Here is a 14555-nt window from a genome sequence, read left to right as displayed (position 1 = left end):
ACATAACTTACACCTCAGCCGCATAGTCACTCGAGAAAAATGTTCAAAGACAATTCGGTTAGATTTATAACGCGTGCCACATACTCTGAAATCTTGAAGTTAAAAAATAGGCTTAAATGGAGTTGAGCCAATGCTAAATGCTATGAGCATGCCAAAATTCGTTTCTTTTTTGTTATATATAAAGTATCTTACTCATTTGACCTTAACAGCAAAAAAAAAACTGTTTTGTTTAACAAATTTGTTTCATTGATAGTTGAAAGATACGTGCCAACTATTAACACCACACCGAGTGCCAACTTCGTCATTTAGTAGATTCTTGCTGGGCCAAGTGTGATATCATTTAAACATTTTTTTATGTATTTTTTTTTCAAATTATTAGCCCAAAACTGCTTTAGATATATATGAATTTGGTGTAGTAGTCAAATATAAAGGATTAGCTCATTGATATGATATTTCGTCAAGTAATTAAACCTAAGTGTGTAGAATTGGCATTGTTTCTTCAATGCTTCAAAGCAGAGTACATTAAACTAAATAGCTGAGTAGTTATAAAGATATAATATGGAAAATATTAATTTAAATTATCAGAGATATGTAGTCTTATTCTATATATGTTTCATTTCGACAGTGATTTGAAACGAAATACATTTCATATTTTTTTGGACACTATTTAGATTTTGTTATAAGGTGTAAAAAACTATGAGATGCTAGCTAGATTGGCCACTTGCGCAATCGCAACTTCACAGATGTTCATTTTCAAAACAGCTAGAGTCTGCGGATTGGTCGAAAGATCCTGTGCAAAAGATCCTACTTGAACAATATAACCAAATATGGATTGTGGTACCATCTGATGACATCATATATCTATGTTACCATTATCTTTTATTTTACTTTTCAAAAACATTGATAGTCGTATTGGGTAATAACAAGAACTTATGATTATATATCATAAGTTCAACCGAAGTAAATAAACTTGTTCAAGCAAAAAATAAACCTTATTACTGAAGAAGACTAGACACAAAAAAAAAATCTTTTTGGAGCAAGTTTTCACAATTAAAATTCATTTAGTGGCTGCCCAAAACGATAAAAGCTGGATATATGGTATGGGGAGAGTCAATTTTAGCGATCAATAATATTGTTTAAAAAGTCAAATGAAAAATGCATGATATATTAATCAATCAAAAATTAAGTATCAAACGAAATTGTAGATATGATCAGCACTTCATATTTTAGTAATAAGATGGCTGTTATCACGTTCATAGTTCCTGTGCAATTTTATAAAGATTTTTTGCATTGTTCAATGGCTATCTGCAGTGATAATAGATCAGTTACATGACAAAATAGCAGAGACTAAGAAAAAATCGAACCATGCCACCACGAATGGTTCACAAATGAAAATATAAGTGGGTACAAGATAACAAAATAGCAGAGACTAAGAAAAAATTGAACTATGTCCACACAAATGGTTCGAAAATGAAAATATAGGTGAGTGCAGGAATCTATATAGCCAAAGATGACCTAAGGATATCCTTCCAACTTCCACATTAGTCCAGTGTACAAACTAAGAAGGAAATACACTTGGTCTTATAAAATAATCAATGTATTAACAGTAAACTATGTTTTTGGACACTATAATTCCATTCTTGATTTCTTATCCAAAATACAATATTGAAACTAGTCAAATGGTATAAAATTCAACTGCCGAATACGTGATATTGGTTTAAGCCATAGAGACAATGACTAGGTCTGACGAATATAAGGCATTTGATTATAAAAATCAGTGAACTAATAGGCATAACAAAGATTCTAAATATAGTTTTTTAAAAATCGATATTTTGTGTAAAGACATGAAGTATTGCACTTAAAGATGAATATAGATGAACAGAACAAAATCTCTTTCAACCGATTAACAATGAATCATACGCAAATTTGGAAAGAAAGGCCCAAAGCAGACGAAACTAATATGGGTTCCTATCATATGACTTTATATCATATAAAAGACGTCCATAAACAATATAACGGATTTATGTTCCTCTCAATAGTAATACAAGCAACGTATTAATAACATATTATCATCTCACTATTCTCTACACGACTTTCAATATAATAATTTTTTAATTACAATAATTATTATTTACTAATAAAGCGTAAAAAGAAAAAAATAATAAAAATTAATAAAATATTAAAGAAACAAAAAAATAAATAATATTTTATTACTTTTCTTTCGATATTTTTTATTTGTTAATAAATTTGCAACAAAATTAGTTATGTTGGTTCGTGTATTGACTATAAGATAATTGTTTAGTGACGTTGTTGGAGTTGGCATCACTGATACCAAAATTAACTAGTGGCGTCACGAACCAAATAAACTGCACACTAAATTAAAGTGACATCTTGCGAGGTTTTAAGAAAACTTTGTATTTATGCCCATGCCGTAAGGTGGCACATCGTACGTTTCCAGATAAAAATAACCAGTAGCCCTGGAAAAAATTAGAAATAAAAAAAAATTAAATAATATATTATAATATATAATATATCCAAATACACACGTATAATCTGTAATTTTATAATTATAAATATTAATAATATAATATAATTAATAATATACTATAATCTTATAGATAGTATATCTGTAAAATATTATATGAATATTATATCCGATGTAATGTAAAATGCAAGATTTATTAGTAACCATTATAACGTAATATAATAGAAACATAATATATAAAATGTTTTTGTCTTATATTAATTACTGGGCGCACATAAACGTAAAATAAGTTATAAATTAATATAATAAATACTTATGTGCATATAATTTACCTTCTTGAAACTTCTTCTCCCATATAAACAACTTGAGTTTCATCCATTTTGCTGATAGCTTCAACCAAACTTGTTAAATTTAAATCGTTTTGCGATAATTTCGTTAGGCAAACATCAAGGTTACGGAACTGTATACTACTGAGTGGGCAAGGAAGTGCAGGAAAATTTTTAGGCAATTCTATGGACTCGGCATATAATACGACGGCACGATTGTGGCTGCAGCTATCTGTAAAAGAACGACTTTCCATACAATAATTTCACAATAATTTATAATTTATAATTTAGTCACTTTTCATAATATAATTTGTATATTTGAGTGGAGTTGAGTCCAGAAGCACGAGAAAACAAGAAGCCAAAATGCAAATGCAAATACTATGTACCAGAAACAAACATTAAATTTGTATCAATAATGATATTGTCTCGTATAGGAAAATTATTAATGTGCATAGCACAAATGGTATCGTGAACATTAAAGTGTTTATATAAAGTACAAATTTACAATACAACTATTCATATAAAGCGTATATGGAGCAAGTCAGCTTTATAATTAACATACTTCCAATGTCTGATATAATTTCTTTGGTACTCTAAAACTTTGGTGGATTTTTTTCAAACTAAAAAGTCAAACTCTTAAAAATAATCACACACTTACATCCTTCCAATAAAAGTTTGCTGGCAGCTAATAAATCCACATCGCCACAACCCTTTTGTTGTGTATAACCAAAATTGGGATAAAAATCTACTGTACCACGAGGTGTTAAGTCTCCAAAAATCGGAAAATCAGTATGTATCACGTCAACAAAGTGTGCATCATTTGATCTTAATCCATCCAAAGAAATAGGTGTGAAAAGTGGTAATGCAGGATCTAAGCCAGTAATACGACCTAAACTTCCATTGAAGAATCTTCCAATATTGCCTGCTATATGCGCACCCAAACTGTGGCCAATTATGTGTACTTGATTATACTCAATTTCGTGTTTGCTGCAATAAAATTCAATTTAGTGAAATAATTTATTATTTTTATTATTGTCATATATAATTTTGTACTTCAGAAATTCATACAAAGCCTCTGCAAAGTGTTTGGCGACTTTAGAGATGGCACGGCGGGAATTGTGATAATCCAAATTTGCCAAATCCTGCCAGTCCGCTATAAATACATTTGCTACTCCTTGAGCCAAATAAGCTGAAAAAAAGTGTCCATTTGAAACATATTTAATTTCTAAAAAATTAAATTAATAAAATCATTATACTAAACACTACTTAAATAGAATGCAAGAGCATATCTCAACTAAGCTATGAAATAGTATTCTTCCATTAAAACTAAATTTTATTATAATGTAATATAATATATAAAGATTTAATTCTATTAAATCTAAGTGATGATATTTTAGGTTTTACGCAAACACAAAAATAATTTGATATAATCACTTCAATAAGCACCTAGTAGGCATATGGGTCATTTTCTGCAAATAGATTTTGCCCTAAACACCTCTGATGTGGCTGAATTTTTTTTTTTTGATACCACAAAATAAAATATGAACTTCAGAAAATGCTAATGAAAAATATATTAAGAAATTTTATTCCTAGGTATATCCTAGGTTCCATAAAATTTCAAGAAGTTGTATTTTAGACTAATATTTAAGTAGCCTTATCTCAAGCCATGGTAAAGAAACGGCAGAGAAATGACTTGTGCTTTAATTTTAACAAAAATATAAGTAATTATGTAGTTTTAAAAAAATTATTTTTTTTAAATTATACTTTAAAAATATTTATTTTTGGCATATCAAAAATAAAGCATATACATTTTCTATAAATAACTCGTGAAAACTCATTTCAAATGAACTGTTAATATTGGTACTTAAGTATAATCAATTTCAATTGTTTAAACTATGTATAAAATGTTCAATCAATTATCTTTAAAACACAGTTAACTTTAGGTCTCTGCTACTTAAAAAACAAAAAATTATTGATTTTTTCCCCGAAAATATAGGTATTTTTATTCATTCAGGTGATCTTATACTTACCATTCGCTAAAGGCTTTATTGAACTATGACTACGTGATCCCAAAAATCCATGTACAATAATTTTGAAATTCTGTTTCGAAAGCAAACTCTCCACTTCATCCAATCTTAACTCAGATGGACCTCCCAGACTGGATCTATTAAAGTTAATAATTAGTCTTTAAAAACATTATGCATATAGATAACCAAATTTTAAAAAGTATATAATATATGTATTATTATATGTATTATATGTATTATTTTCATAGTTCAATTTTCTAATAATTACTTACGGTCTTTGGTAATAAATGTTTGCTGTAGATAAGAGGGTTTCCTGCGACTTATGTCCATTAATCATACAAAATATTATATAAAATATAAATAAAAGCTTTATTAATTTTTCCATTGTATACTTTTGTTTTAAGTTCAAGATAAAATGTTGTTAATCAATGAGATTCTCCGGAAAACTAACTGAATTTAAATATAAATTTTATCTTAATGCAAATACCTGAAGCAGTTTGCGTGTTGGTTAAATTATATTTACTCCAATCACAATTACGCACACTTATCATATTAAATAATATGTGCTTGAAGTATTTTCTGAAATATATAGGAAAATTTTGAGTTCTACATATGACTACATAATTATTTCCTTAAAAATATTTCACTCATTTTAGAATATAAAATAATGACAACAGTATTCATTTCATATCAAGCAGTATTGATTTCATGGATATCACTACACAATATATTAAATCATTATAATGATAGCTGATCTCTTCTACACCTTTTAAAAGTCTACAGAAAACATATGATATGGATTATAAAACTTCAACCCATGAAATGTTTACAATATAGATAGATAGGTAAAATGAAAGGTGATTAGATCCTCTTCAATTAGCCAGAAAGTCTTTTTGATTCCATATTCCTCATACCTTATTTGTGGAGCGTTGGATATTTTACAACCAACTGAACACATTTTTATGTTGGAAATTTTGTGGAGTGCCTTGAAGAGTGGATATAGTTAACTCTGGACAATGACCCAAGAGACGCTTGGGTGTATTTTCTTCAAAGGCTGTAGACCGAACTATATCTACAACGAAGAGAGGATATTTTAGGATATTTCATAAAGAATTTGAATAAAGTTTGCTTTAATCATAATAAATATAATGTTAGATCAATATTAGATTATTAGTTCCTTAAACTATTTGTTTTCAGTTATTATACCACGATATTGCTTATAGAATTTAAGTAATTTTAAAAGGATCTTATAGGCATATTATAAACGCTTATAATTATTGTTTTTATTACTATTACATTTTCAAAAATTTCAGAATTTTTATTAAGAATTCAATCACTCAATTAAAGGCATTAAAAGTATCCTTAATTCTTATTAAAGATATTAAATAGCTCTAGTATATTATCCCATTATAGCCATCTCTGTTTCTCGTTTCCTTTCCGAATAAGTGAAAAAAAAGTATCAACTTCCAAGCCACAAAATGGTTCCGGGCCTACAATTAGGAAGGGCGTTCAATACACATATATATCATTCTCAGTCAAATTAAATCAAATTTTGTACATCGACTTTTTAAAAGAACCGTTAAATCAATTGAATAATCTCATGTGACTCTGACAAAATGAAATTTATTTCATTGTGTCTATTTATACGTTCTGTCATTAATAATACAATAATATATTACTACCGTTATATGGCTATAACTCCTTTTTTACATAAATATTGCTAAAATTAGCTTTAAAAATTCATGTTTATTTATTAATCTGTATCGCTTACATATTAAATAAAAAATATGTCTTTATATTAACATAGTTAATTTGCACTAATAATAATACCCTTAAAATAAATTCATAGTTATTGTATATAAGACACAGATGTAGTATATGTCAGTATTATTAGTAACGTAGTGGCATTACAATATATGGTACCGAGGTAGTCTAATTTAGTAAGTCGGACAAACAATAAACTTTTTAATAACTGTTAGAATGACAAACAGATTTATAGGTCTAACAAATGATTTAGAAATGACTAAAAAAACAACACAAGACTATAGTTAAAGTTTTTTTAATAATTTCATAAGATCATATTCCATAATCTTAGTCTTAAATTTCAGAGATTAATATATTACTATATTTTTTAATTTTACAATAAATACATCAAGGACCTCTTCCCTAATCCAATAAATTTCACTAAAACCAAAAAATTGAAATAAAAACTACTTTAAATCTTTTGATATGCGTTTTAAAAGATGGCTTTGACAGCGTAATAAGAACTCATCTGTCCACCCCTTTATATAATGTTGGTGTTAATATCTTATATGTTTTACAAAATGTCTCTTGACACCACTCCTAACTCGAATAGAAAATAGTTTCATCATGTAACCTATGTACTCACTATTGTTTATTCTTAACATTTAACCTAGTTAGAGCCTGAAAAATAAGTAACGATCCATACTCGTATACCCTGAAGAATCAGTATTGCGCTGCATACTGCTATTTATACATACTAACCTCAAAACCCCCTTTGACATACTTTAGATTAATCAGATTAATTAGAATAAATCAGTTTACAAATTTAATAATCAAATCCGGATGGCAGCTGCAGTAAAATGTATTGTTTTCAGCAGAAAAACAATTTTATACACAAAATATATTATTATTCAACCGACAGATTATATTTTAGATATCTGACTTAACCATGGGCGAAGAATATGTAACTTCAACGAAATCAAAGTTCAGGTCTTTTATCGTCATTTAAAGCATAAGAGAGTAGGTAATGAGGATTATCAAGAGAGTTGATATGGACGTCATATTATTTATTTATTAATTTACTGTATAATATATATTTTCATAATTAAAACAAAACAAAACAAAACATAATATATACATGTGTACATATGTATTTGTTTATATATTTACATAGTTATATATATGTTTCATTAGCAGAATTTCTTTGCTTCTAATAAAGTTATATATATGTATACAATGATATTTTATCATTTCCCTATTACATATATATACATCTATAACTTTCTTATATATATATTAATATATATTATATACAAATTAATTTTTTTTAAATAAAATTTTTTCAGTGTAAAAAATTATAATATGATACAATAACTTTTCAGTGCAATTTATTCTTTTGGTTCATGTATTAACTATATTGGGAAGTCTTGGCAGCATTTCAATTGATTTGTTACTATTGAAACCAAAATTAATTAGTGGCGGCATGAACCAAGCATCTTGTGAGTCTTTAGAAAATTTTGTATATGCGCCCATACCATAAGGGGGTGCATCATTAGTTTCGAGATAATAATAACCAGTAGCGCTGAAAAAAGATAATTTTATTACATAAATAGTTTAAATATATATATATAATATAATCTGCATATTATATACAAAATATATTATTATTAAAATATATAGAAAACATGTTTCGACAAAATGAAGAAAGATTTTGTTTTCCTTCATTGAAATAACTAAACCATTACTTTTACAATATAATATATACATATAATTTACCTTCTTGAAACTTCTTCTCCCATATAAACAACTTGAGTTTCATCCATTTCACTAATAGCATTACCTAAATTTGACAAATTCTTGTCGTTTAGTGACACCCTCACTAAGCAAAGGTATAGATTACGAAGTTGTATGCTACTGAGAGGGCAAGGAAGTGCAGGAAAATTCTTAGGCATTTCTATAGATTCGGCATATAAAACAACAGCACGACTATGACTACAACCAACTGTAACATGAAAATTTCCCATTTAAATCATTAAAAATGTAAATCGCTAGAGTAATATACACTTACATGCTTCCAATAGAATTTTACTGGTGGTTAATAAATCCATATCGTTACAACCCTTCTGTTGTGTATAACCAAAATTGGGATAAAAATCTACTGTCCCACGAGGTGTTAAATCCCCATATACAGGAAAATCAGTATGAATCACATCAACAAATTGTGCATCAGTTGATCTCAAACCATCCAAAGAAAAAGGTGTAAAAAGCGGTAATGCGGGATCTAAGCCAGTAACACGACCAAAACTTCCATTGAAAAATCTTCCAATATTTCCTGCTATATGCGCACCCAAACTGTGGCCAATTATATGCACTTCATTATAGTCAATTTCGTGTTTACTATAATAAAATTAAATTCAGTAAAATTATTAATATTAATTTTTATCATTTATTTATTTTTATACTTAAAAAATTCATATAAAGCCTCTGCAAAATGCATAGATACTTTAGACACGACACGACGAGAATCACGATAATCCAAGTTTGCTAAGTACTGCCAGTCTGCTATGAATATATTTGCAGCTCCTTGAGCCAAATAAACTGAAAAATAATTTATGTTTTATAATTATTTGTCTTCTTACTTTTAGTATTTAAAAGTAAATATAATGTATTCTAAAAAGGAATAGAAATAAACAGGGTATCGGGTCCAAACAGAAGAAAGATTAATATAAGATCATGCAATAAATAATGTTTCTCCAAAGGAATAATATTTAAAATTAACAATTAAAAATACATATAATTAATTGATTCTTATCTACAATTTTTAATTCTAGTAACTCTAACTCTTTTAATCTAATTCTAGTAAGTCTAATCTAATTAGTAGTTAACAAGTGGTTTATAATTTCGTTTTAATTCACAACAAGTGAGCTTCTTAATGAACTTTTACAGAAAATTGACAAAACTCCAAGTTCGAACATACAAGTCATATGCCGTATATGACTTGGGTCATTTGGCTAATGAACACTGACTCTGAGTTTAAAATTTGGCAGGGTACGAATTTTTACGAATAATTAAATATAAAACATAATTCTATAAAGACAACTGAATATGGGTATTTGGCAGTAATCGAAACAGCTGTTTGATCAATTAATTAAAAATAATAATATTTTGTAGTTACAATTCACTACTTTGCTATCATTTGCAATGATCTTTTATTTGAAGAAAATATAAGTGCATTTGCAAACTAAGTTATTAAAAATTTGACGAACTAAATTTTAGTGTTTATTATTGGATACTGTTTTTGAAATGTTTCCCTATATCTGGGGATTGACACCTACTGACAGACGAAGAATAATAATTATAAAAATGAGTAAGCTTTGGAGTTCTAAAGTAAATAAATTATTTTTTGCATTGAGTTTGCTCTTGTTTAGAACTTATAATCGTCATTATCTCATCATCACCATGATTTTATAGTCTATGTAGAACCTAAGCATGTTGTCCCGTCTTTTTATTCTCCTTTTTTGTTTGCCTTTGCTTTTCAGTTGCTCGGATTTATCTTTTTAAGATCTATCACACTTTTTCTTGGTCTGACTTACCCATCTTTTTTCTTTGTCTGTATAGTTATCGTGTTATTCTAAATTCGTCTTCCAATTTCGTGATGGTGCCCTTCTTTAGGCAAACTATTTACTTTAATATTTTTTTTATTTATTCGCCGTATAATTGTTTGCGCTTCTATTAATTGACTAATTTCATGGTTATATATAGAGAAATACACCACCCGACATTATCTCTTTCTTTCTTCGTATATGTAGATGTGTAATGAAATCAACACAAAACATATTAGCAGTTAAAATCGAAACAACTAGTGAAGTGGTTGATTTTATGTCTCTCAATGTTCACTCTATTTGACTGGGAAATATCATATTTTATATTTGGTATTATTTAAATTATCTTAGTTTATTAAAGAAAACTCTACATATATGATACGATAAGTTTTATATTGTTGCACTGGTTCAAATGTTTTTCTCGTCTTTTTTTTTTAAATACAGTTAGATTATTTATTTTTGTATATTATAAACTTCAGTTTATTAACTATAGATCGCATTATTGTTTTATATATCAAGGTTTTCGCTGACCGTTATTTAGAAGATATAATTTCACGCCATTGTAGTACCTACTTACAGCTCATATTCACTCTTGAAAATATCGTTGTGTTTTTATTATTAAAAACCAGTCCTAAGTATTAGTTATTTCCGTCTTTGAGTTCGTATGCAAACATTTTTGTCATACCGAGTGCCTTGTACTTGTGCCTGTTTTACGTGACTCAACTTAGATTTTCAAGAAAACTCAAAACCCAAAACTTTACTTAACTTAAATTTTAACTTCTAATAATCGCTCTACATATAAGTCACATATCTTTAGTAACAATTTAGGTATTTAAAATGCAATAAGGATTCAAAAACTTTTTACACAATCAAAATAAAAAAAACTCTTCTTAATTGTAACCAAATTTTTCTCAACTTACTTTTTACTAAAGGCTTTATTGAACTATGAGTTCGAGATCCCAAATATCCATGCACAATAATTTTTAAATTCTGTTTTGATATCAAATCCTCGACTTTATCTAATGTTAGCTCAGATGGTTCTCCTAGACCGGTCCTCTCAGATAGTCTTTAAAAACATTATAGATACAAATAACCAAATTTTGAAAAGTATATAATATACAATATGTCTTGCAATTTATTGTATCTTCATAAATCTTTTTTCTAATAATTACTTACGGTTTTTGGTAATAAATATTAGCTGTAGATAAGAGGGCTTCTTGCGATTTATATCCATGACTCATACAAAATATTATATGGAATATATATAAAAGCTTTATTAATTTTTCCATTGTAAACTTCCGTTTTAAGTTCAAGATAAAGTGTTACTACTCAATAAGATCTCTTCGGAAAACTAACTTAATTTCAATATAAATTGTATCTTAGTGCAAATACCTGAAGCAGTTTGCGTGCTAGTTAAATTGTTTTTATAACAATTACGATTACTCACATATAGAGTATTTATGTATTTGCCATTTTTAATTAAATCTGTAAAAAAATTGTAAGTTCTACATACGTGTACATATTTATATTATTAACTTTATTTTACTTGGAATAGAATAAAAAAATAATGACAGCAATTTTAATCAAGTAGTAGCTAACAAACTCTTACTTCTTACTTCACTTATGGTATCTACGGTAGCACCCTACCCTACTACAGGCCTACCCTGTGGTATCTCATGCAATACGTGTCTACCAGCTCTCGAAGAAAGAACACAAGCTGTGTCTATGAGCAGGCTTGGCCAGAAATAGGCTTAAATTTCTGGGGTTCCCTTTTTCAAAACAGTCGGTAATATCTCTAATATTAACATTGGCCAGATTCTTGCCTTTATAAATGCCTCTGGCTAGTTTCTAGCTTGATCTTCTCTTTACTACCCATTATTTCGAGAATTTATGGATTCAAAATGGCTAATTTCTTAGCTAATTGAGGAGGATTTAGTTCTCCATCCACCATAGTTAACTAACTATTACACTTTACCAAAAAGTCAAACGATATTAGAGGGGTCCGAAATTTTTATACAAGATATGTTGACTGTGTATGTTCAATAGCTAGTGGAAGTGTTAAGTAAGCAAAGACCACTTACGTTTTCAAAAAATCAATACTATAATATATATATTCCGGTCTATACGGACGGGCTTTTAAAGACAGTAAAACGATTCCTTTAAATAAGTATATTAAAAATTACCTTGATCAGTTTTTTTTCATCAGAAAATTAAAATTTTAAAAGACTATAATCTTGCTGCCACCGTAACGATGGCACAAGGTATTGGATCAGAATGGACACTATATGTGATTGAATAAAATTTTTGTTAACTATAAGAAAATCGTCTTTCATTTTTATAATTAATTATTGATTTATTTTTCGAAGAATCTTATAGTTTTCATAACATTACAGTCAGTTTTTACCGGTATTAGATGACGATTAACGACTAAATGACTATTTCAGATGTGAGTTACTTTCTTTATAAAAACAAGAGCCAATATATGAGTAACATGTAGGTAAAAAAATTGTTGATTTGAACACTACTGAAATGTAATTAGTTTTTATGTTTTAATATTGAAGTTTCAATACAAAAAATTGTTCTGCTGTTTCTTTTCTTCTTAGATAATATTCTATAAGTAATTAAACTATAATTACACTATATATCAGTTATCAACACAGCAATGTGAGAGAGGTGACTCAATTACTAACGTGTATTTATCTATTGCCCTGTAATGAGTTTTATTACTTTTTGATATATATAAATCAGAATCATTAAACCTTTTATGTACTGCAGTATTTTTCTAATGTGTGATGGTTTTCAAGTAAACATAAGAAACCACTGTAGGTAAATGATTTCAAGTGATCTCAAATTTCTTAAATTTTCTCTTATTTGACACATAATTAATAAGAAAACTTCTTCAGGGTCTATACATTATTATTAATATATTATGAATACTGTACTTTTGATATTGAAGCAGCAATAGTATTTAACAGATTGGGATCTTTGATTAAGCGATTATTCTTAAACAACCTACAAAGTCTATAGGTAATATAATATATACCTATATATACCTCTATATGTTATATATACATATAACAAACTTTATAGTTTATAGATTGATTTCCAATAATATGCGATACTTCAAAAATGGCAAAACCTGAGTAACGACATAATGTGTAGTAATGAATAACTATTAATAAGAATAATTATTTAAAATACATTTATAAGAAAATTTTAGTTTAGCAAAAATTTTGTTACAACTAAATTTTAACAAAGTTGTTCAAAATCATTATAACAAAAAAATAATATAAGAAATTTTAATCATCAATTTTTAATTAAATGTTATTGTTTATATGATTCACTCAATTGTTAATATAAAATTATATCAAATTATAAAATAATTAAATTGTCTTAAAATAAAATTTAAAAAAATTGTCAATAGTTCAGTTTGTACGCTTTCATAAAAATTGTTGCATAGTTTTAGGAATCAATAAATGTTTAAAAAGTAATGGCTTTTCACCTCAACTGAAAGCAATTGTGGGGAAATTTTATTACACTGAAAAGAATTAAATATATTATATATTAAGGTTGATTCTAAATTTAAAAATCTTAAATCTTAATATATAAAAATCTTGTAATATTAAAATATTATGATTGACTCACAATGGGATATTTTTACCACTGGTTTCGTCGCTTACAGTTGATAACCAAGTGGTCAAATTGAAGCAATGACACTTCAATAATAGAAATGCACTCTACACTGACTGTTGTAATGTAGACTGTCTAGCTCAAAATTAATGAATAAAAAAATCTTCTAATGATTTGAATCAGAATAATGCGTACCCATCGACGATTGCTATGGCTGCAAGCTGCTCCAATGGGATAAAATATCTATATTTTATTTGGGATATACCATTCAACTGTAACATCAACCTTTGTAAAGTTACTCGTATTATATAAACATGTAAACATGTAAATGTAACAAGACTTGCATGATTTCATAAAAGTGGTTTTTCCAATAGTATACATTGAAACAATAGGTTTCCATGCTTGAATCGAATGGTTACCCATTATAACACTGTTGGTTCAAAAACCAACAAAGTTGTCAATGCAGTATTAATTTAGTATAACGCCAGAATTTGAGTAACGTTAGATGTTTGATTCAAAGTCTTTTAAGCAGAGATTTATGTCTATGCCCATTTCAATCTCTTTAAACATTTAAGTGCTATAAAGGGTTCAGACATTTACCCCATACTATGTATTTATAGCTGTTGTGATGTGGTATCTGCTCATTCTGAAATTGTCGGTAATACGGTTACGTATAAACTCGAAAGAACCAATGCAATTTACTACAGCAATGCTTTGTTGAAAAATTAGCTGATTCATATTT

General features: G+C 27.8%; 2 protein-coding genes across 2 annotated transcripts; both read right to left on the bottom strand.

Moving 5' to 3' along the window:
- Positions 1-2275: 2275 nt before the first annotated feature.
- On the bottom strand, positions 2276-5175 carry LOC119678613 (lipase member H-A-like). The gene is made up of 6 exons (XM_038090551.1): positions 5111-5175; positions 4842-4975; positions 3865-4000; positions 3470-3798; positions 2818-3043; positions 2276-2477 (listed from the first exon to the last, which is right to left on the bottom strand). The coding sequence occupies exons 1-6, from the start codon at positions 5173-5175 to the stop codon at positions 2402-2404; spliced, it is 966 nt and encodes a 321-aa protein (XP_037946479.1). The 3' UTR covers positions 2276-2401.
- Positions 5176-7982: 2807 nt separating this feature from the next.
- Positions 7983-11427, bottom strand: LOC119678605 (lipase member I-like). The gene is made up of 6 exons (XM_038090538.1): positions 11360-11427; positions 11104-11249; positions 9044-9179; positions 8650-8978; positions 8358-8583; positions 7983-8163 (listed from the first exon to the last, which is right to left on the bottom strand). Exons 1-6 carry the CDS (start codon positions 11422-11424, stop codon positions 7983-7985), a joined length of 1083 nt encoding a protein of 360 aa, XP_037946466.1. The 5' UTR covers positions 11425-11427.
- Positions 11428-14555: the final 3128 nt, after the last annotated feature.

Source organism: Teleopsis dalmanni, chromosome 1 (assembly GCF_002237135.1).
Source record: "Teleopsis dalmanni isolate 2A chromosome 1, ASM223713v2, whole genome shotgun sequence".
Taxonomy (NCBI): domain Eukaryota; kingdom Metazoa; phylum Arthropoda; class Insecta; order Diptera; family Diopsidae; genus Teleopsis; species Teleopsis dalmanni.
Note: the sequence above shows the minus strand (reverse complement) of the source record. Positions and strands in the feature narration are given on the sequence as shown.

Bases quoted from the DNA above. Each gene is read 5' to 3' on its own strand.
- LOC119678605 (XM_038090538.1), bottom strand. From the start codon at position 11,424: ATGAGTCATGGATATAAATCGCAAGAAGCCCTCTTATCTACAGCTAAT. The intron at 11,250-11,359 runs GTAAGTAATTAT...ATGTTTTTAAAG, and splicing joins AATATTTATTACCAAAAACC to ACTATCTGAGAGGACCGGTC. The intron at 8,584-8,649 runs GTAAGTGTATAT...TTCATGTTACAG, and splicing joins TAAAATTCTATTGGAAGCAT to TTGGTTGTAGTCATAGTCGT.
- LOC119678613 (XM_038090551.1), bottom strand. From the start codon at position 5,175: ATGATTAATGGACATAAGTCGCAGGAAACCCTCTTATCTACAGCAAAC. The intron at 4,976-5,110 runs GTAAGTAATTAT...TAACTTTAATAG, and splicing joins AACATTTATTACCAAAGACC to ATCCAGTCTGGGAGGTCCAT. The intron at 3,044-3,469 runs GTAAGTGTGTGA...GTTCTTTTACAG, and splicing joins CAAACTTTTATTGGAAGGAT to ATAGCTGCAGCCACAATCGT.